The sequence below is a fragment of the Exophiala mesophila genome (assembly GCF_000836275.1).
Source record: "Exophiala mesophila strain CBS 40295 unplaced genomic scaffold supercont1.2, whole genome shotgun sequence".
Classification (NCBI taxonomy): Eukaryota; Fungi; Ascomycota; class Eurotiomycetes; order Chaetothyriales; family Herpotrichiellaceae; genus Exophiala; species Exophiala mesophila.
The window spans coordinates 6,486-25,523 of NW_015622505.1; the positions used below are offsets into that span (position 1 = coordinate 6,486).

General features: G+C 50.8%; 4 protein-coding genes across 9 annotated transcripts; 1 reads left to right on the top strand and 3 right to left on the bottom strand.

Moving 5' to 3' along the window:
* Window positions 1-5,832: 5,832 nt before the first annotated feature.
* Window positions 5,833-7,182, top strand: PV10_01948 (uncharacterized protein). Its single transcript, XM_016366206.1, has 2 exons — window positions 5,833-6,226; window positions 6,289-7,182. The coding sequence occupies exons 1-2, from the start codon at window positions 5,990-5,992 to the stop codon at window positions 6,685-6,687; spliced, it is 636 nt and encodes a 211-aa protein (XP_016225724.1). The 5' UTR covers window positions 5,833-5,989; the 3' UTR covers window positions 6,688-7,182.
* Window positions 7,027-9,131, bottom strand: PV10_01949. Of its 2 annotated transcripts, XM_016366207.1 has the most exons (3): window positions 8,043-9,131; window positions 7,747-7,989; window positions 7,027-7,681 (listed from the first exon to the last, which is right to left on the bottom strand). In XM_016366207.1, exons 1-3 carry the CDS (start codon window positions 8,635-8,637, stop codon window positions 7,326-7,328), a joined length of 1,194 nt encoding a protein of 397 aa, XP_016225725.1. In that variant the 5' UTR covers window positions 8,638-9,131; the 3' UTR covers window positions 7,027-7,325. The 2 variants fall into 2 exon arrangements, with proteins under 2 accessions (XP_016225725.1, XP_016225726.1); XM_016366208.1 differs by having other exon boundaries at window positions 7,027-7,989.
* Window positions 9,132-10,108: 977 nt separating this feature from the next.
* On the bottom strand, window positions 10,109-13,601 carry PV10_01950. 2 transcript variants are annotated; one of them, XM_016366209.1, is made up of 3 exons: window positions 12,403-13,601; window positions 12,240-12,346; window positions 10,109-12,183 (listed from the first exon to the last, which is right to left on the bottom strand). In XM_016366209.1, the coding sequence occupies exons 1-3, from the start codon at window positions 13,186-13,188 to the stop codon at window positions 10,437-10,439; spliced, it is 2,640 nt and encodes an 879-aa protein (XP_016225727.1). In that variant the 5' UTR covers window positions 13,189-13,601; the 3' UTR covers window positions 10,109-10,436. The 2 variants fall into 2 exon arrangements, with proteins under 2 accessions (XP_016225727.1, XP_016225728.1); XM_016366210.1 differs by having other exon boundaries at window positions 12,240-13,601.
* On the bottom strand, window positions 13,579-17,022 carry PV10_01951. 4 transcript variants are annotated; one of them, XM_016366211.1, is made up of 7 exons: window positions 15,887-17,022; window positions 15,540-15,829; window positions 15,307-15,484; window positions 14,850-15,257; window positions 14,446-14,781; window positions 14,336-14,372; window positions 13,579-14,279 (listed from the first exon to the last, which is right to left on the bottom strand). In XM_016366211.1, exons 1-7 carry the CDS (start codon window positions 15,897-15,899, stop codon window positions 14,051-14,053), a joined length of 1,491 nt encoding a protein of 496 aa, XP_016225729.1. In that variant the 5' UTR covers window positions 15,900-17,022; the 3' UTR covers window positions 13,579-14,050. The 4 variants fall into 4 exon arrangements, with proteins under 4 accessions (XP_016225729.1, XP_016225732.1, XP_016225731.1 ...); XM_016366214.1 differs by having other exon boundaries at window positions 15,307-15,829; XM_016366213.1 differs by having other exon boundaries at window positions 15,540-17,022.
* Window positions 17,023-19,038: the final 2,016 nt, after the last annotated feature.

The following is a 19,038-nucleotide window of genomic DNA, read 5'->3' on the forward strand; positions in this document are numbered from 1 at the left end:
CCGACGTGAGAACAGTTTGCCATTTAACCTTCGGGACGGAGGAGAGGCCAAAGCCTCCCATGGCTTGTCCAAGAAGGAATCCTCCTCCGACTACTGAGGGTTGCCATCCAACCTGCATAACTTTTGACGTGTATACAGTACCGATAACAGTTGGCCAGAGTACAGTCATACTGTAGTAAACCATAGCGCCAATACTGGCACACATAACAACGGCAACGAACCCGATGTTTTTGAATACTTGTGGAGGCATGATTCCACGACCTTTCATGATAAATTGCTCTATCCCCTGTTAGCAAAGTGAGAGCTGGAATGCCATATATCTACTCACCATACACGCCAAAACCAACCAACGTGAATATCCCGATAACTATCATGCAGATAACCGGAGCGCTTCGCCAAGGGTATGTAGTTCCTCCCCAAGATAGACCGATTAGAAAGAGGACAACACCTGCCAGGAAGAAGAAGAGGCCACCAAAGTCGAGTTCTTTGACTTGTTGCCACTGCGGCTTACCTTCAACATGAAGTTGTTGATACCTTGGGGGGTGGTATAGGAAGGTAAAGAGTACAACTGTGATCACTGAGAGAATAGTCCAAGATAGTAACTCCATCGCCACCCTGCTGCAGTGTTTTCGATAAATAGACGCGCTATGGCAGGTCCAAAAACAGCAAAGGGGAGTGATGAGAGGAATACCATCGTCACCGCAGGTCCTCGATACTTATTTGGAACTAGCTCTCCGATAATGATGCCAAAGGAGAGCTGGCCAGCAGCACCTATGCCATTGCAGATATTTGCGCCGATAAGAGCTTCAACATTTGTTGCGGTTGCGCCAATTATACAACCGATGACTGTCAATCCATTGGTACCCAAGACGAGCCATTTTCCTCCAAAAATATCTGAAAGTCGTCCAAAGAGAAGGAAGCCAACTCCAGAGCCCAGAACCCAGACTGTGGCCACCCAGCCTATATTGTCAGATGGCCCAATTGCCTCGTTGATTAAAAGCCTGCGCGTAGTGAGTATGGTGATGGCTATAACGACCTCGGCAACCTACAGCGTGTTTGCAGTCAAGACCCAGCCAAGATATGCGACTATGCTCCCAAGACCAACAGCCTGGTGGAATTAAAGTGATGGCCTGCGGCGATCAGAGTAATGTAACTTACTGTAAAAGTTCCGATAAAGTGGGGGCTACAGTAACAGCCAGGAGGCATCTCGGCCAGGTAACCTCCCAGTGCCCTGGTGTCGATCAGATCCACCGTTCCATCAACGTGAGTTTTCTCCACGGCACCGATTTCGTCGAGGTGTTGGACCTGCGCTTTTATCACATCGTCAGTGGCATTGGCGTTGTTCATATATGCCGACAATTAACACTACGAACATAAAGCTCGTCTAGTGTTGGTGCGCTGCCGTCCACTGGCTTGAATTGGCCATACTTGAGTGGCAAGGTGTCAGAGATGGTATATCCCCAAATTGGCAATTCCGGGGTTTTTGATCTGGGGGAAAATGCGAGTCATATCAGCTCCACCACCAACAATTGAATCACAGTAGAGCCCAGCTCTGCTTATGCATGGTCCTGCAAAACTGCGCACATGAATGGATTCTCGCGTAGTCTTTTCCGTTATCCAGACTCCTTTTGCGAGGGTGCAGGCGGGCAACAAGGTCGTTACGACGATCGAGTTGACACGTTATCTGCTAGCTGAATACTAGCTAATTTCTAATTACTGCGACAACCTGTAAAGTGTCATTCGCAGTCGCTGTAGTCACCTAGAAGTGAACAGGTCGCCCCGGCCTATGCCCACGTAAGCAGACAGATCATTCGTTGAAATTCCCAAGAGCAAAGTGTTGACAGAACAGTGCGAATCAAGTGGTCAAGCCAGTCTCTCGCGGAAACACGTCCGTCCTCGCTCATTCATAGGATCTTTGCGCTGGGTGGGATCCCCTGTCGGAGGGCTTCGTTGGCCTTGAATTTGAAATGGGACGCGAGATTCCCAACAGCGAATCCAGAATTCGGGGCAGGGAGTGCAGATTACTTAGTGATGCGACAGTTAATGTCGCTGTGGTGATCGTCGTGCTTCGGCTGGTCCATCGAAATCGATGATTGTTCCAACCATATTAAACATACTTTATAGGAACTACTTGAGATCGTGCGTCTGTAACAGATCTGCGCGGTTTACCAACGCGGACGGCAGATGAACTTCAGAGTGGCAACGTCGGTCACCGTTTGCTGCCAATGAGTCAGCGGCAGCTGCGTCTTTAGCTATTTCGTAAGCCCCAACCTCATTCCTGCGAAAATGAGCTCGTAATACATAATTCGTGGGGTACAATTAACGAGTCGCCGAGAATCTCGGGAACAGGTTGGGAAAGTAGCCTCATACTCTCACGTGTGGGTTTGTTAGGTCCAAAAACGTCTTGCCACGTTATCTCTCCTACATAAATGAGTTGGAGAGCCTTATGTCCTCTAAAGGGTAAACTTGAAGCCTTCTTGTCCTTCGAGCGGCTTTTTCAGCGTGCCAGCCTCAAACTTCTTGTTCATAACGTGGAAGTAGGTGGTTAGAGAGCCGAGGAGAACGAGGATGAGCATTTGTAATCCAGCCGTAACCCACAACCCAGTGACATAGCGTGGTGCATCTTGCTGTCGAAACACGGTGGAGCCCATGATGCCCCCAATAGCTCCGAAGCCAATCTGAAGAGCACTCCCGACTGACCGCTTTGATTGAGTCCTGATGTTATTCGATTGATATGCCAGAATCGATGGGATATTGCCTTGGCATCCAGCGAAGCCAAAGAACAGGCCCCAGTACCGTGCAATATTGCCTTCGCAGTATGCAGTCATCATGAGCCCGATGATACAGACAATGGACTGGAAGGCAATCGCAGGTGCTCTTGTCTTGTATTTATCGGAGGCCCATGAGATAATCAGTGAGACGACCACAGCAAAGATGACAGGTGGCGCCGAGAGAAGGTGTGTAATCCCGACGGAATAGCCCATACTGTACACTATGACTGGGGCAAAATACGCCAATGCATAGGCAGGCATCGCAGTTGACATAAAGTTAACGGCAAATGCCCATAACTTGAAATCCTTCAGATGGAACGCAAGTTTCGACCAAGTAAGAGGATCAGGTTCAGCATCCCCACGATCTATGTTGATACGTTGTGCCACGAAGCTTGCCTGACGGTCAGTGAGTAAGCCCTTCTGAGCTGCCTTATCCGGAAAATCGACAATGATGAACCAAGCCCCGATGGCCACCACCACGGTCAAAATTCCTTCGATGATCTTTCAACATCAGCAAGAGTATAGGTGACTAAGTCGAGTTCTTACAAAGATCCATTGCCAGCCTCGAACTCCACCCAAACCTTCCATTTGTATTAAGCCGTACGCGAGAATTGACGAAAAGCCACCGACGAAGACTGATACAAGATAGAACCACGCCAATCTTTGAACGTTAGCGATTATTTCAAGGCCAAGATGATGATATAAATAGGTACCTTTGCTGAACTTCATACCGAATATACCTGAACAATAGTTAGCTTACGTTCGTTTCGATTGCAGGCTGGTTCTAGTCTGGAATGATGGAGGGTCAGGAATCGCTCACCAGCAAGTAATGAGATATGCACATCCTGGGAAGAAGCCAGCTTCAAAGGCACCAAGCAAGGCGCGGCAAAGAGCGAGGGTGCGATAGTTGGTGACAAAGCCCTACTTATTAGCCAGTGGCCTTATCGGGGGAAGGCGAAGGACTCACTTGTCCAAGCATCACGACCCCCCATGAAAAGGCGATGAAGGAGAGCCAGTTGGCACAACCCACCCGTCTAAGGACGAGATTGGAGGGTAGTTCGAGGACCATATAAGGTGGGAAGAAAGCGATTAAGGCTATGGTATAACGATTTCCGACGGAAAGCTCGAGATCTGCATCCATGCCTGAAATGCGTGCAGCCGAGATCTGACTGGTTAGCTCGCACCGAGTAATCTCTATTCAGAAAGACGTACATTCACTCGGTCGATGAGCGCGATGGAGTAGAGGGCACCAAGGATTGGGAGGAGACGTTTGTCGATTTTCCTGATCAAGGCTTTCTCAGATTTGGCGTCAAAATCGAGGAATCCATCGTTGGACTGTGGTGGACTATCCACATTCTCATCAAGCTTGGTTTGCTCAGCATGGTCGTAATTTATGACTCCCTCTTTGCCTTCATTGGTGGCCATTGTTCAGATTCTACGGTAGGATTGATTGATAATGATTGTCTTGCGCAGCACCTTGTATCTGGCTATTCAGAGGAGGCATACGGGCCAGCTTTATGGGCGACGTTGGATAGCCGTGGTCTTGCTACCCCTCAAAACTGCATATGTGCCAATGCTTCTTCAATGGCTTGGAGTTGTAGCAATCTGTCACGCAGTCAACATGTTGGAGGGCATTGACTTGGTATGCTCGTCCACATAAGCGCTAAAAACCTGGAGAAGTGGCTGGATAAGCCGATGCCCAGCATGGCTTGACTCAATTCGCATTGGCAGTAGCATTTGCCAATCCTCAAAAACGCGGGGTCAAGTGGTTCCATCCAATAGCCCGACCGTACCTTTGATTGCCGAGAGTCGCAAAGAACCACTATGGCCTCAATTCAGGGCCTTTTGTGATGGTCGAGTCAACCTACAGTCTACAAAATGCGAAAGAACCTCGGCATCGGCCTTGATGCATAAGAGTTCGCTTCGAGGGTGACGATACGCAAGTGTCGGCAATCATGTTATATTGTTCAAACCAAGAATTTACTCTCAGGGTTGAATAAGAGGTATATGCGTGACCTTGTCAGCTAGGTTATTCGAACCCGGTGTCAAACACCCGGAGTAGCGCCTCAGTCTCCAGACTAGAAGAAACTGGCGACTAAGGGGTTTTTCCTACAACCAGAGAAGGTTCAATCGAAGCGCGCGTGTACGGGGACATAAGCACACTCCTGCGATATTGCATGAATAGCGATCGTACGGCTGCATCCACTCGAGATCATGCGGCGTTAGGGATGTGGAACCTAGTTCTACTGCACTCATAGACGGTTGCAAGTCTTGAACGTACAGGCCTCGGCTTGTGCCAACACACCTTGACTTGACGGGGTGTCCAAGCTTTCCTTCACAAGGCAGGCAACGAAGCGCATAAAGACTTCCCATACCTGATTTAGGAACCGGACCATTGGGCATAAAGATGTCTCCACCAGCACTCTTATGCGGTCCTCCTATCACATGACACATGACGGGAGTGACACTTGTCTTGTGATGTCGACATTCGTTCTGCCACAATTTGTTCGTCCTGCGCGTGGAGGCGTGCGACACATCACGCCCCCAAAAAGGTGGCAAGAGTCTTGGAGAGCGGTATCAAACACGGGCGTTTGAGCATCAGCTCCAGCACTTTAGCCGAGCAATGAGGTCAGTTTGGTTCTTGAGGACGTCGAGGGCAATACAGTCATAAGTAGCACGTAGCACGAAAGGCTTGGTGGATCGAGGTGGTCTGCAATTCGATTTATCCCAGGAGAAACAAAAACAAGGATATCAGCTTCGACAGTATGCAGCTCTTGACTCTAGCGAGTTTGACAAGACAGGATCGGTGGTTCTGGTCGCAAAAATGCATCTGGCGGGTGATAGAGATACTGCACAGCAAGCATACACTCTCCCACCAATAGTAAGAAGAGACCTCATTCAAACCCTAACATCCTGATATACAAATCAGTCACTGCCTTCACAAAATCGGACACCCGGCTAACTTTCCCTGGTCGAAGTCTGCCAAGGCAAGGCTATACGACAGCCTTACGGATCAGGTGAACGACTGGCTCGATCTGGGGTTGGACGCATTTATTATTCGCAACTCCAGAATGTACAAAGCGTTGGGTGCCAGACCATAAGAGGTCACCCCTGGAACATTTACAGCGTTCTGACCCATTACGAAGACTTGATTGCGATCTGCTGATCTGTTCATCGCCTCGCGGCATACAAGCTGCAGAGCATTGCTCCAGTTTGCAATGGCTGAGCCTCGCGCAGTTTCTCCGACGCCGTCAGAGCGCAAGCGAATTGACGCAGAAGAGCGAAGACGTGAAGAGGAGGAACAATCAAAGCTTCCATACCGCTGGACCCAAACTTTGGAAGAGGCAGACGTCAACATTCCGATTCCAGGCAATCTCAAGGCACGGGACTTGATCGTGGAACTGAAGAAGACTCATATCAAGGTAGCAATCAAAGGCCAGGACCCCATCATTATTGTACGTGGCAGCCGCAGAAGCGCAGAAGCGCAGAAGTCATGCATGAACTCACATGATCCCAGGGCGACTTCCCGCACCCTATTCAAGTGGACGAGTCCACTTGGATCCTCTCGTCGAACCCCGCCTCGTCGAGTGTCACGTCCAACGCAGCTTCGCCTGCCTCCTCGAACGCGAGCACCAAAGAAATTCAGATCAATCTTGCCAAATGTCGTGGCTCTAATTGGTGGCCACACATTGTGACTACAGCGCCCAAGATCGACGTGACCAAGATTCAACCCGAGAATTCCAAACTGAGTGAACTGGATGGCGAGACAAGAGGCATGGTGGAGAAGATGATGTATGACCAGGAGATGAAGAGGCAGGGGAAGCCAACAAGCGATGAGCAGAAGAAGGACGATCTTTTGAAGAAGTTCATGAAGGAACATCCCGAGATGGATTTCAGTCAGGCAAAGATTGGGTGAGCCGGTGCACGGAAATGACCATCCCCCCACGCCTAGGTCAAGTCCGATCTGGTTGCCCAGCGGCTTCTTTTATCGACATTTAGTCTTGGGAGATGGTCAAAACCGCATACCCTTCGCAGTGGCGAGATGTTGTGCAAACGATACGTGCTCTCTTGGGTGGGCCCGAATGTATTCTTCACCAACATCCAGCATTATTGTGTGTGATGAGACCCGACTCTACCTACAAGGCGAAATTCTACGATTTTCAAGTGTTTCGATGGTAATGAAACCAGCTCAGCCAGGTCGCTCGGATCCTGCACCCATAAATTCCCGCGGGTCTGCATGATTCTTAAAACGACCCATGGAGTAGCCATGTCAAGCAGATCACGAGTCTTGTCACAATATTAGTGGTCCCAGATTCTAGATCTCGCCGTAGAAATCTCCGAAAAGACGAGAAATGCTATGGTCATTGATTAAGGTAGCCAACCGAGGCAATACAGATACACTATGGAACAGAGCCGTCTCCCCGATAGACGCCATGGCCAGATTGATCCTTGCCTTGACGGTGTCAATATTCGTGCAACCTGCTCAACCTAGACGCTGCCATGATGCTTGGGGTAAACTGACATGAAGATCTAACTTGTCAAAATTCTGGCATGCTATGATGAGCTATCGGAATGCAGGGTGAAGGTGATTCTCTCGGTCTCGGGTACGGTGAAGGGGACGCCGAGCTCGAAGAGCTTCTGGACAGCGTCGGAAAATTCTTTGAAAAAGACCTTTTCGTCTGCTGCATATCGCTGGACATGAGTCTTGAATCCCTTGTCCTGTACGAGTGCCATATCTGTGGGCAACATCATAATTGACTTGGTCGTTTTGTCTTCGTATTGCTTGGGGCCTTTCCAGTTCCGCCAGCCCCATTTCTCCTCAAGTAAGAGTCGGTAGTAGTCGTTGGTCAGTACGGTGGGCGAGAAAGTCCAAGGACCGTCAAACCCAGAGCGATCGGTATGGCACCGGCCTATGGTGGGCAAGTTTGTTAACATTGATGCATCAGAAGCCAGTCAGGGCAAGGGAAGTGCATACCCAGAGCGTGAGCGCCAGAGAGGGCCACCATTTCTTGGTCATTGAAGCCCATACGACCGAAAATGGCGCGGATGTGGTTTTGGCCTTGTGTTGCATCGGGCAGGCGCCCATCGGGGGTGCAATATGATATATCTCTGTCCTGACGGCCCGGTCGCCATGGAATGGTAGGGCCCTGCATTTCTTGAACAGCGGTAACGCCAGCCAGAGTCCACAGGTCACCGTAGGAGATCCAGGGAAATTGCTCTGCACAACACAGTTAGCCTAGTATAGTGTTGGCTATGTAGCCATTAACTTACTTTTGACGGGTTCCAGGAAGTCACGAGCCACCTGTAAACCTGCATTGGCTCCGTGGCCAGCTTCGGGGGCAAATCTCATCGTTGCGCCATTACTTCCGCCCGTTCCCGTCGCTGCGTCGTATGTGCCTGAGGCATGCCAGGCCAGCCTCAAAACGACGGGACCGTACGAACCATCTTCATACTCATCATGATCCCACAAGAGTTGTGCCACGGCGTCATACACTTTCTGGTAGTCGGCGGCTGTCGGCTTGAAAACGCCGGCGGATTGTCCACCACTGCCCTGCTTCAGAAGCGCGGCCGGGGAGGGCGAGTCAAGACCGAAGGTGGAGGGGCTATAATAGAACAGAGCACCTCCAGCAACAAGGGCGGCGGCTGTCACAGCGCCTAGAATTGTCCGGGTATTGGATTTTGGGGGACTAGGATCGGAGCTAGAGGAGTATTGACGTCGAGAGGTCCGCTGGAGGAGTCGGCGAGTGACGTTCGCTTGGGAGCGAGAAGCAGCAAGATGGAATTTGGGAGACCCGGCGGAAGCTGGTGAGGGGAGGAAACGCGGGACTGCCCGTGGAAGGCACCGCATTGTTACTGCGGTAGCCATTGTGGTGAAAAAGAGTGAGGGAATCTGTGATAATGGTCAGATGGACTGGCAGCCTGGCAGGATGGTCGAGTAGGAAATGACAAGCAAAAAACAAGATGAAATTGACGGAAGATGGGAGGATAAGCACAAAATAAAATGCGAGCAGATGTCGCGCCACACGCGACAAATCGGCAGGTCAACCGCACACCTGGACGTGTTGTTAGTCACCGACAATACCGAGCAAAGAGCGCTGAATAATGTCGAGTTGCCTGGACGTTCAGTGGCTGGAATCGGATCAGGGTAGAAGTTTGATGAAAAGGGCGAGTTCCACCAGGATGGCATTGGTACCCACAGGATACTTCCTGGAAACGCCCCATGACCCACAAAGTACCCGTAGGTGTTATCAGTTTTAAGATAAAAGCCGGAAGAGGCAAAATCGGAGCGAGCGAGGGATGAACGCCGGGGGCAGACATGTGGGTTATTTGTCGATGGCGCTCTGACACAGACACGACGACAAACGACAGGAGAGGAAAACAATGGCATGATGGTCAAAAGTTGAGGTTGATCTAAGGCGGCGAACAAACCAGGGTCAGTGGCACTGGCCGGAGAGCACCTTCCTTACACTTCTGTAGTCTCAAACGGTTTATCATATTGCGGAAGGAACGAGGTGGTGTGCAGGGTTTTGCTGTTGTGATTGACGTTATCCGTTATCTTTGCGTTGAAGATTTATTACAGTTTGGACGTTCGGGAAGGTGCTCGGAGCTTGGGTGGCTGGCCAATCAAACTCGGCCAGGCTCGGCGTCTGCCCTCGTGGCGTAGGGTTCTGTCCCTGTGTCTGCGCTGCTATCCTTGCACCCTTGGGAGACTTGAAAGCCCGAAAGCCTAGGACAACCGTGCATCCATGACAAGGGGACCTCGCCTACGCATCCCATCCGCGCATTAGCATACGCTGATCCGTGTTGTACCACAGTTTTGGAAGCAACAAGCACTGTTGTCTCTACACATCTTTAAGTCGCTAGCATTACGTGATACGCATACCACAGAGGGTGCACGGTTCTTGCCTTGTCGCTACCACGGCCACCTCTGTGCGGAAAGTGGCTGCTCCTTGCTATGTACTCCGTATAAACGGATCACTCGTACTGCGTACATAGACGCTATGACGCTGTGGAGTCTTCCCTCATGTCCGTGGTTTTCTCGGGCTTGGCATTACTCACGATGTCCGAAAATCACACCACCCGCGCCTCCCTTTGTCACGCACCTCTCAGAGCTACTACTGTGATTGCCCACTCAGCCTTTCTCAATAATAGTGGCAATGAGGCAATTTCCCTTGATCTAGCCAAAGGCGGTTCATACTCTTGGCCAGCTCGCGCACTTCTTGCCTCTTTTGTGCACGAGTTTTCATCTCTCCAAAAGCAGCATCATCATGTTCCATCTGGGTAATTACGCGCGAACATTGCAAGTGTGTCACGTGTTATTGGGCGAAGACGACCATCTGTATTGTATGTTTAAATAGCAAGGAGCCTGGCCTCCTGCAAAATAATACCCATGCCTTGTCCGATCACGAGGATCATTTATCCCAATAATCGACAACCCGTGTCGAAGCAAAACTTGACATACTCCATGCACCTTGAATTCGTTACCAACGCCGACGCTGGTATTCACAATTTCATGTCATCTAATTTCGTAGCCTTGATTTTCACATCAGCCAACATGCGAAGCGCTTCAAATGGACCTAGACTCCTCAGCCTCAAGAGTCAGAGTGGCTCTGGCTGATGCTGTTCACTGTCTGCTTGTTCTTCACTCATTGGCGAGGCGCATCCTCAACTGGCATCAACCGCGATGAACAACTCATCAACCGCCTCGTGTGCCGTTCGTGCATTCATTACCACTTGCTCCTTCAACTTTGGTCTTTTCTTGATCGCATTTGCCAGCTTGGCATTTCGCGCCTGCATTGCCTGTTTTTCTGCCTCCAGCTTCCGATCCGATTCCTCAACCTGGCGTGTCACTTCCACCTCGGTTGGAAGCACCATCAACGTACTCATCCATGATTGACCGAGGTCCCCGTGTTTGTCCTGCCAGTGCACCAGGAGCTTCTCTATCGCCAATTTGGTTTTAGTGTTCTTGACGCTCCGATGACCAATGACCGCCCCCAGGCAAGCATTGCATCGGAATCGAAGATCAATCCGAGAGTTGGCCTCTCGGATGCCTTCCAAAGCATCGGCTAGCACTGAGACGGGCGGGTCTGGTGCGCCAGTTTGACGATGGAGGTCACCCGCGTACTTGAGCATGATGGCCATTTGACACTCGCTTTCCAGTCTGACCCCGCGAAGGATTTTGGCCGCGTGCACCATGTTGGATCCCATCTCTGAAGGAGAGATCCCCACGCCCTTTGGAGTCAGTTGCTCGAAAAGAGAACGGGACGGCCGGGCAGATCGAGGCAGAAGGGTCTCCGTGCTGGAAGGATGCCAGTCCTCCAGAGTGGAGATGTCATAGTAGCCCGGTACCAGCGGAAGACACCTGGGCCATGCCGCCGTATACCATGGGAACCGGGAATTGTCCCGCATACTCAAGCTTGACCATCTGTCGGGGTCTCCATAAGGGATGGCAAAACGCCAAAATTCCAGCCCTTTACCCACGTATATCGAGTGGCTCTCCAGTATATGTTCAAACGCCTCAACAAATGAGAAACTCCTGACAAAGTCGACTCGCCGGCATCCTCGACATCTCAAGGACTGTAGCACTGCCATGCCACGGACGGACTCTTTCGGAATCTGCTTCTCAATTACCTCCTCGACGATCATGCGAGCATCGTCAAGGCTGAGTAGATAAGGTCCGATATCCCCGTTGTAGTTGAGACCCTGTGGTGGATTTGGGTTCTTGGCGTGCTCGTCAAACACCTGCTGAAGGCAGCGAAGAAGTAGGTCGGCATCCGCTACCTTGGCCTCGATACATTTTTGGAACTCTCTCCGAGCGAGGCGTAGAACATAGTCTTGTTCCGGTTGAGTAGGAGGATCAATTCTGCGGTCCCATCGATGGTCACGCAATCGTGCGTGCAACACCTTGGCCGGTGTTCTGACAAGTACCGACAGCGACCTCATGTCCATGCGATATTTCTCCACAATCTCCGCTTGCGCTCTGTAGGGTAGGATTTTGTCTTGGAGTGTCTTCCAGGAACGTTCCGTCGGCGCTGCTTGCACCCTCAAACATTTATGATATGCCGCCATTCTCACCAGAATGTGTTCTTCCATGGGTGGGTCGAGCTCAGCCGCGCGGTCTTCAAAGTAGTCTATTCTCATCCGAACCAGCCGGTTCTCCGACAAAGACACTTGGCTCTTTTGCCATGAATCGAGCTCGATGGCGCGAGTCATATACTCCATGTTCCGGTTATGTTTGTTGTCGGCCCACTCCTTCACTTCAGCCCACTGTGCTCCACCATGAACAAGAGCAAGATACTCGAATTCTAGCTGTGTATACGCCGACCTCAAAAACACATACTGCCGCAATACATGCGTGGTGGCCCATTCGTTGGTAGATTGATCCACCTGCCTCGGTTGTAAATACCTCCTCCTGCCGCAGATAGTTAGTAGATGGGTTATGACAGTGACAACATCAAGACAGCCTACCCATCACTCCGGCCAAGGGGCAGCAAGTCCCACAACGGTCTTCCCGCCGTTTCGTCATCGTTAGTTTCGGCAATAAGATGCCTCCGGTGAGATGGTAGTTCATCGGCCTAGACAGGTGAGTCAGATAGCCAAATATCATCAATCAAGCGGCGTGCATGCATACCCTGAGTGTTTTGGCCTTGAAGCAATCCAGGCAAAGTCGTACCTGAAAAGTCCAATACACCCTGGTCGTGTTGTCTTTGGGACAGTCTCGATTCTGGCACCCTCTTCGCACAAGGAGATCAACGTATTGTTGCTCCGTCATGTCTCGAGGGCAGTCGGGCATATCTCTGCCAAAATAGTTCTGTCGGCTCTGTTTCCAAATCCCCATGCGATCATTCAAGAGCTGGCAAAAGCCCTTGCTCAGAGTTTTCGCTTCGACCAAGAGCTTAGGTTCGCAATAACTGAAGATAATTTGCCAAATATCGCTGTTGACCATGGGGGAGATCTTTATTGGTCTGCTGGGCCGGAATATTCTTCTCTGGGACTCCATCTGCAGCCTCCGTCGCTTGGCGGAGGGTCTTTCCCCTAGCTCCATGCCATCGTAGCCTACTGTGTTTACCACGAATGAGTCTTGAGTGAATGCTTTCTTGCCAGACTGCTCGCCCTCGGTGCCTCGGGGGATGTGCGAGGTCTGAGACACAGACGTAGGACCAGAATGCCGATTCACATGGGCTCCAGGCTCGAGATTACTGTCGGTCGGCAGAGTCGGTGTTGGCAAGCGTGCTTTGCTCGTGGTGGAATTGACTGGCTGGAAAACAAGAGGGCGCTGAGCGAGGGTCGTTGGACGGATGACTTGGTACGAGGATCCGTCTTGGTTGATGGATTGAGAGCCCACCTTCATCAAAGGGTTGTGGTTGTACTTTCGTTTCTTGCCATCCCGCCCGGGAAGAGGAGCGGCATTAGTCATGATCTTCCGCCCAGGAGCAGGCCAACTCTATCAGATTCAGAAATTGTGGGAAGTGGCATCAATTTGAAGGCACCGGTCAGACAAGATGGGGTGCTAGTGGGTCTCCAACAGCAGTGAGAATAAGTCGGTCATGGAGGCCCGATAGAGAGATTCGCCCAGTCAGATCACTGGGAGATTTGAAGGCCGTCAAAGGAGACTCGTCCAGCTCATATTTGGCCGTTATCACTCTGAGGACGTTGATGAGGTCAACGCAGAAGAGAAAACTAGAGCAAAGATTTGAAGCATGCCCCTTGGCTACAGTACCCTGGGCGTGAGCGAGATTGAAATTCTGTGATCTGATCGAAAATGCAAGTGTGTGATGAGGTTGAATCAGAGACAGAAATGAAGAAGTCCCCAGGTTGAAGATGATCAGGTCGTGCATGTCCACTAGCGCCTACGCTAAACCATTCATGGATCTACTACCACCACTTGCCACCTAACTTAAAAAGTGACTAACACAGTGAAGTCGGGCTATACGGAGGATATCCGGGCCACTTCGAAGCGCCTAAAAGAGGAAGTAGGATATAGTCGTATATACCACGGCTTCAATACAATGCGAGACTGACTTTAGGCTTCTACTAGGAGCCCACTGGGTTGTTTCCTGCCTAAACACCGAGGTCAGGCGGGTAGCTTCAAGCGCACACCTGAGTTTCTTATGTTCAGCAAGAGCACCAGCCTAGGCTCGAGTCGCAGCAAAGCTTAGCTTGACGCACGATGTCACAGCCACCAATGTCCTCGACTGGACCAAGCGTTGCTGATCAAGGTCCACCCACTTGCTCCAAGATTTTGCCTCTGTTGTGTTCAGCTCCCAACGTTCCCTTGATTAGTACATGTACCTGTAAGAAGGGTTCATATCGCCCAATTCGACCTTCTCGTAGTCGGTAACACCAACGACGTGGCTCTTGGCCCTGGACCTGTTTTGCGACAGTAGTGCAACGTAGTACGCAACACAGCTGGCTGCGCTAAGGCAGATAAAGCCGAGACAGATGCTGTATCCGCGATGGAAAAACGTGGCTGCATCACTCGCTTTGAAGCTGTAGCTTGCGATAATACTGATGGCATTTGGTCAGCCTCCAGGCTCTCAATTCTCCCATACAGGCAAACTTACCCGCCGATATTACCAAACCCAATGATCCAGCCAGAACCTGCGCAGAAACGGAACTGTCAGTCTTTCGCTCGTGTATATGGCAGCTGGGCTGTGTCACGAAGCACACTCACCAACAGCACGACGATGATGTCCGCCCAAATTCATGGTGAACCAGCAAACGATGATCGGCATTGCGCTGTATGTGCCTGAGGTTATCAGAAACAAGGCTGCATACTGAGCATTTGTGTCATGATGAATCACCATCAGCATCGCGAATCCGGCAATGGACACGCAGATAGGGCCGACGGTGAAGAGGAAGCGGTGCTGGACGTAATCCGACAGGACGGCCACTGCCATACTGAATCCAAAAGCTGCGGCCCACGGTGGTACCGAGTGCAACTGGGTTTGAATGGGGCTGTAGCCAAAGGTGCGGATGATGGTCGGAGCAAAATAGGCGTAACCATATGCTGATGTCACTACGTCAGTCCCTCTCGTCCAACATATCGTCGAAGGGTCAAGACAGATGGCTTCTTACCAGGGACAATTAGACCAAAGTACATCAGGCCACCCAGAAAGATCTTGTAGTCTTTGAAGCAATTGACTACATCCTTGAAAGTGATGGGTCGCTCCAGAGCGGATTTGCCTTGGTCTTCCTGCAGACGTGCTCGAACATAGCTGCGTTCTGGTTCGCTCAACCATTTGACATCCTCAGGAAAATCAGGAATAGCAAACCAGATGACAAAGGAGACGACGCAGGTGAGGATGCCTTCGAGAATGAACACCCATCTCCAGCCGAGATAACCGCGGATTCCGTCCATTTTGCCGATTGCGGATGCTAGAAGGCCGCCAAAGGCGCCTGCCAGAGTCGTACTGGCAAAAAAGAAGGTGTACCGCTTTTGCGCTTCCTTACGCTTATACCACATCCCGATGAGGTAAAACGAGCCTGGAGTATTTCTCAGTCAGAAGCCCGCCGAGATAGAGGAGCTACATACCAGGAAACATGCCCGCCTCGAAAAACCCCAAGAAAAATCTCGTGGTGATAATACCACCGTAGCCTTGTACCAACCCTTGGCATATCGTTACCAGTCCAAATCCAAACATGCAAAGCGACAGCCACACGTGGGGCTTGAGCTTTTTGAGAATGATGTTGGAAGGAATCTCAAAAAGAATCTGGAGGCAACCCCGTCAGCCAGGTGTTTCCAGAGCATCATTAAAGTGGACTGACATATGGGACGAAGAAGATAGTTAGGGCGGTGGAATACTGTGTGGCCGACAGTCCCAGATCTTTTTGAAGTCCAAAAACTGCGGCGTTGGCAACATTCGTCCTGTCGAGGAACGCAAGGAGATAGAGGATCGAGAGAGATGGGATCACATGTAAATCGATCTTTGTGATGAGTCTTCTCTCTGACAAGCCGTCCGGCAGGGTGACGGGCTCATGGTTCTGATATCCCGCTGCAGGATGAGCAATATCCGGATCATAGTTCAGATTACCACCTTTGAGGCCGTCTTTTTCGTCTGGACGGCGCGAGTTAGTGCCGCCGTGAAATCAACGAGGGGCCTGTTGATACCCACTTCCACCTTCCATAACGACTTCAACGACGGCCAACCAAGAGCTCAAGGAGTTGTCACTGGAAAATGGGTTGTTGGCTGCGGAGGACCAGGTTCAGGTTCGCGTCGATGGTAGAGATTGGCAACAGAGTGAAGAGATTTTGGCAGAGTTTGCAGATGAAGTGGGAAGTGGGCCGGTTTTGTAAACATTGCTCCCCTTCGACGACGATCGTTGACCCACCAGTAAAGTACCATCATGCCATCTTTATAGTCAGTGGGACAACGGATGTCCTACTCGATTCATCTTGGACTTTTGATGGGTTGAGCGGGGTTAGTGGCAAGAGTCATCTTCGCTTACTCCGTACAGCAGTGCCCCTAGCGAACTTGCTCTGGAAATGTTGGAGAAGATCAAAAGCCGAAGCTTCAGATATTGAGAGCTCTGTCGGCAGCTCGGACATTTTTGACATGCGGATGCAACATCAGAAGAGCAAAGTGGCAATGAGAAGATGTGAGTGGGTGGACAATTCGACCGTGCCTTAGGATTCTTGACACGAGATTCGATCAGCGAAGAAGTGCGGCACAAGCTCTTCTCCTTAGCTTCGGCGGGTGGCCACTCTTGGAGGCTCTTAACCAGTCAAAGGGCCTCGGCACGGCATAAGAGCCATTCATGCCCCAGTAACTACCTAGTAGGTACTTATAACAAGCAAAAGGCCCAGTGCGCCAAGCGCCAGTGACTGCTGCACCCCTACCACTCTGCACCTCCACCGTCGATGTTGTATCTACTTTTGTACTGCCGATGGCCGATCTCCTGCCTTCTGGAACTCGTGCACGGCTTTAGAAGCCGAACCCCTCTTCCCCTCCCGTGCCAGTTGATATGGGGATGCCCCAGGACAAAGGCCGAGTGGAATGGGGTAAGTTGTTGTGGATAGCCCACTGACAGACGTGTGCAGCCGACAAATGCTGCTAAAAAGCTGCAAGGATGGCATGCACTCACACCTACCTGTCTGGCATTATGGTGGTTGGTCAATCAACACACCGAAATTCCAGAGTTGCCTCGTCTTGCCACCGAATAGCCGGAGATCACCAAAGCCGCCTCGACCCTCGGATTATATTTCAGACACAGATCGAGATCAACTTGATAAACCTCGTCTTGAACAGAGATGGACCAAAGCCCCAATAAATTGAAATTGCGGTAGAGGCGCTATATATAAATATACGTCGCTAGTCGCAGCTGCGACTAACGCTAAGTGGCCTACGGAGCTCTAGAAATCACTCCTATACACTCTCTCCAGGGCACTCGCGTGGCGCCCCAAAATCACTCGGAAAAACTCGAGGAGAATATTCCGAATAATCAGTCACGGGATCGCAACTCAGGCATACCTAATAATTTTGCTAAGAGAAAAGCGCCAAGATTTATTCTTAGCAAACCAATTTTCTAGGCTAATTATATAGCGTAGAAGCTTTTCCGGATTTCATTTTTTCCTACAATCGGACACTACTCCGTAAACCTAATGTAATACCTACTCCGCTTCGCGCCATAGGCGCAGCTTCCTCTATTTGCGCTTGGCAGGAGACTACGGAGGAGAGATCCCTTACGAAGTACATGTCACATGTCACAGGGGTGACCACGATACGCAATTCGAAGCTCGCCTTCGTATGGTCACGTGAGGGTTTGTCTCATAGAATCAAGGGTTATGTACAGCATAGCCAACTGACTCTTAAAAGACACTCACCTGAACTGATCGTTCGGACGGATGGTTAATTTTATTGCAGTTATGCAAGACCACTAGGAATCTTGCGATAGATGCCCCTGTGTTGCTGACCTGATATTGAAGATCTTGGAAGGCGTAGTTAGAAGGGCTCCGAGGAGGATCCTGATGGTCACCGACTTGAGTTATCGGACTAGACGGCAAGGCTGATGCAACAGGAGATATCAAAAGATTGTGACAGACCCGGTGTCAGAGTGCTTGCCTCTCCTGCTCCTCGGCTCGCTGATGCGTGTACGCATATGGCCATGACTGTCGTGGGTGATTGGGGAAACCGTATTTAGCACGGCCCTTCGAACGAAGACGGACAGAATAATGATCAACTCCGAGCCACGCCAGCAATGCTTGAGGACCCAGATCGGAAGGGTTTTCAGGTGGTGGTCTTTGGAGCGAAGGTCGTGAGAGACATTACATAAGAAAGTCACGCTTGAGTACTGAGGTCGGCCTAGATAAGTATCCTTGGAGAGGTAACCATCTGGAGGAGGACAGCACCAACTCGAAAACAGCCTAGGGGGGACTTAAGGAATATAAATGAAGTTTATAACAACCACCAAGTGTGAAATGCTATAGAGGCACTAGTCATACAGTCGCCAATTTCTTAGATGGGTACGAAGGGCAGGGCCATGGCTGAACGACCAACCAACCAGCATACACCGACTTGCCCAAAGGGAAAAGACGTCCATACTAGTATGCAAACTATTTTGCAGCGGAGCCTCAGGCACCAACCTGACCATCTTTGCCGCCGTTAAGAGGGCTGGCTGGCAGGCTCGGTGGCCGTGGGTTGCACAGTAGGATGACAAGAACACTCCTACGATGAAAGGCCAATGTGTGGCTGAGGGTGGAAAAGGGCTCTTTGCTCGAGACGTAAGCAAAACCCTGATCGACGAGATCATGGCAGTGCAGATGCCCAGAGGCTGAGGAGACATGTCAAAGAATCGCATTTCTGGGAAACATGAGAGTGGATCTTTGCTCAACGAATCCAGGCACGACTGTGTGACAGTTGACAATATCATTGGAGCAATATCCATTTAGAGTGCGTTGCGTACTCCAAGATCCTTCAGGGGACGCGCGGCGCCTTCCACCAAGCAGACCAGGCACAGAGAGAACAACCCAAGACAATAATGACGGGTGCGTGTGTCGGGCTCCAGGGCAAAAGCTTAGTTAATTGCTGACCACAGGTAATCAGTCTCCAGGCCAGTAGTGTCGTGTCGTGTCGTGCGTGCGCAACTCGCTCTGGTGTGAACAAGCAAGCTTGTCAGTGGGAACCATCCAGGCGTCGTCAGCGCCCCAAAGTCTGCTAGTCCAAGACCACGAAGGGCAAATCAGCAATGCATCCGTCCATTTGACCGTGTGACTAGTTTGCCCCAGGCAATTGCCAGACTTTCCTACGTACACAAACCACCGTCGATC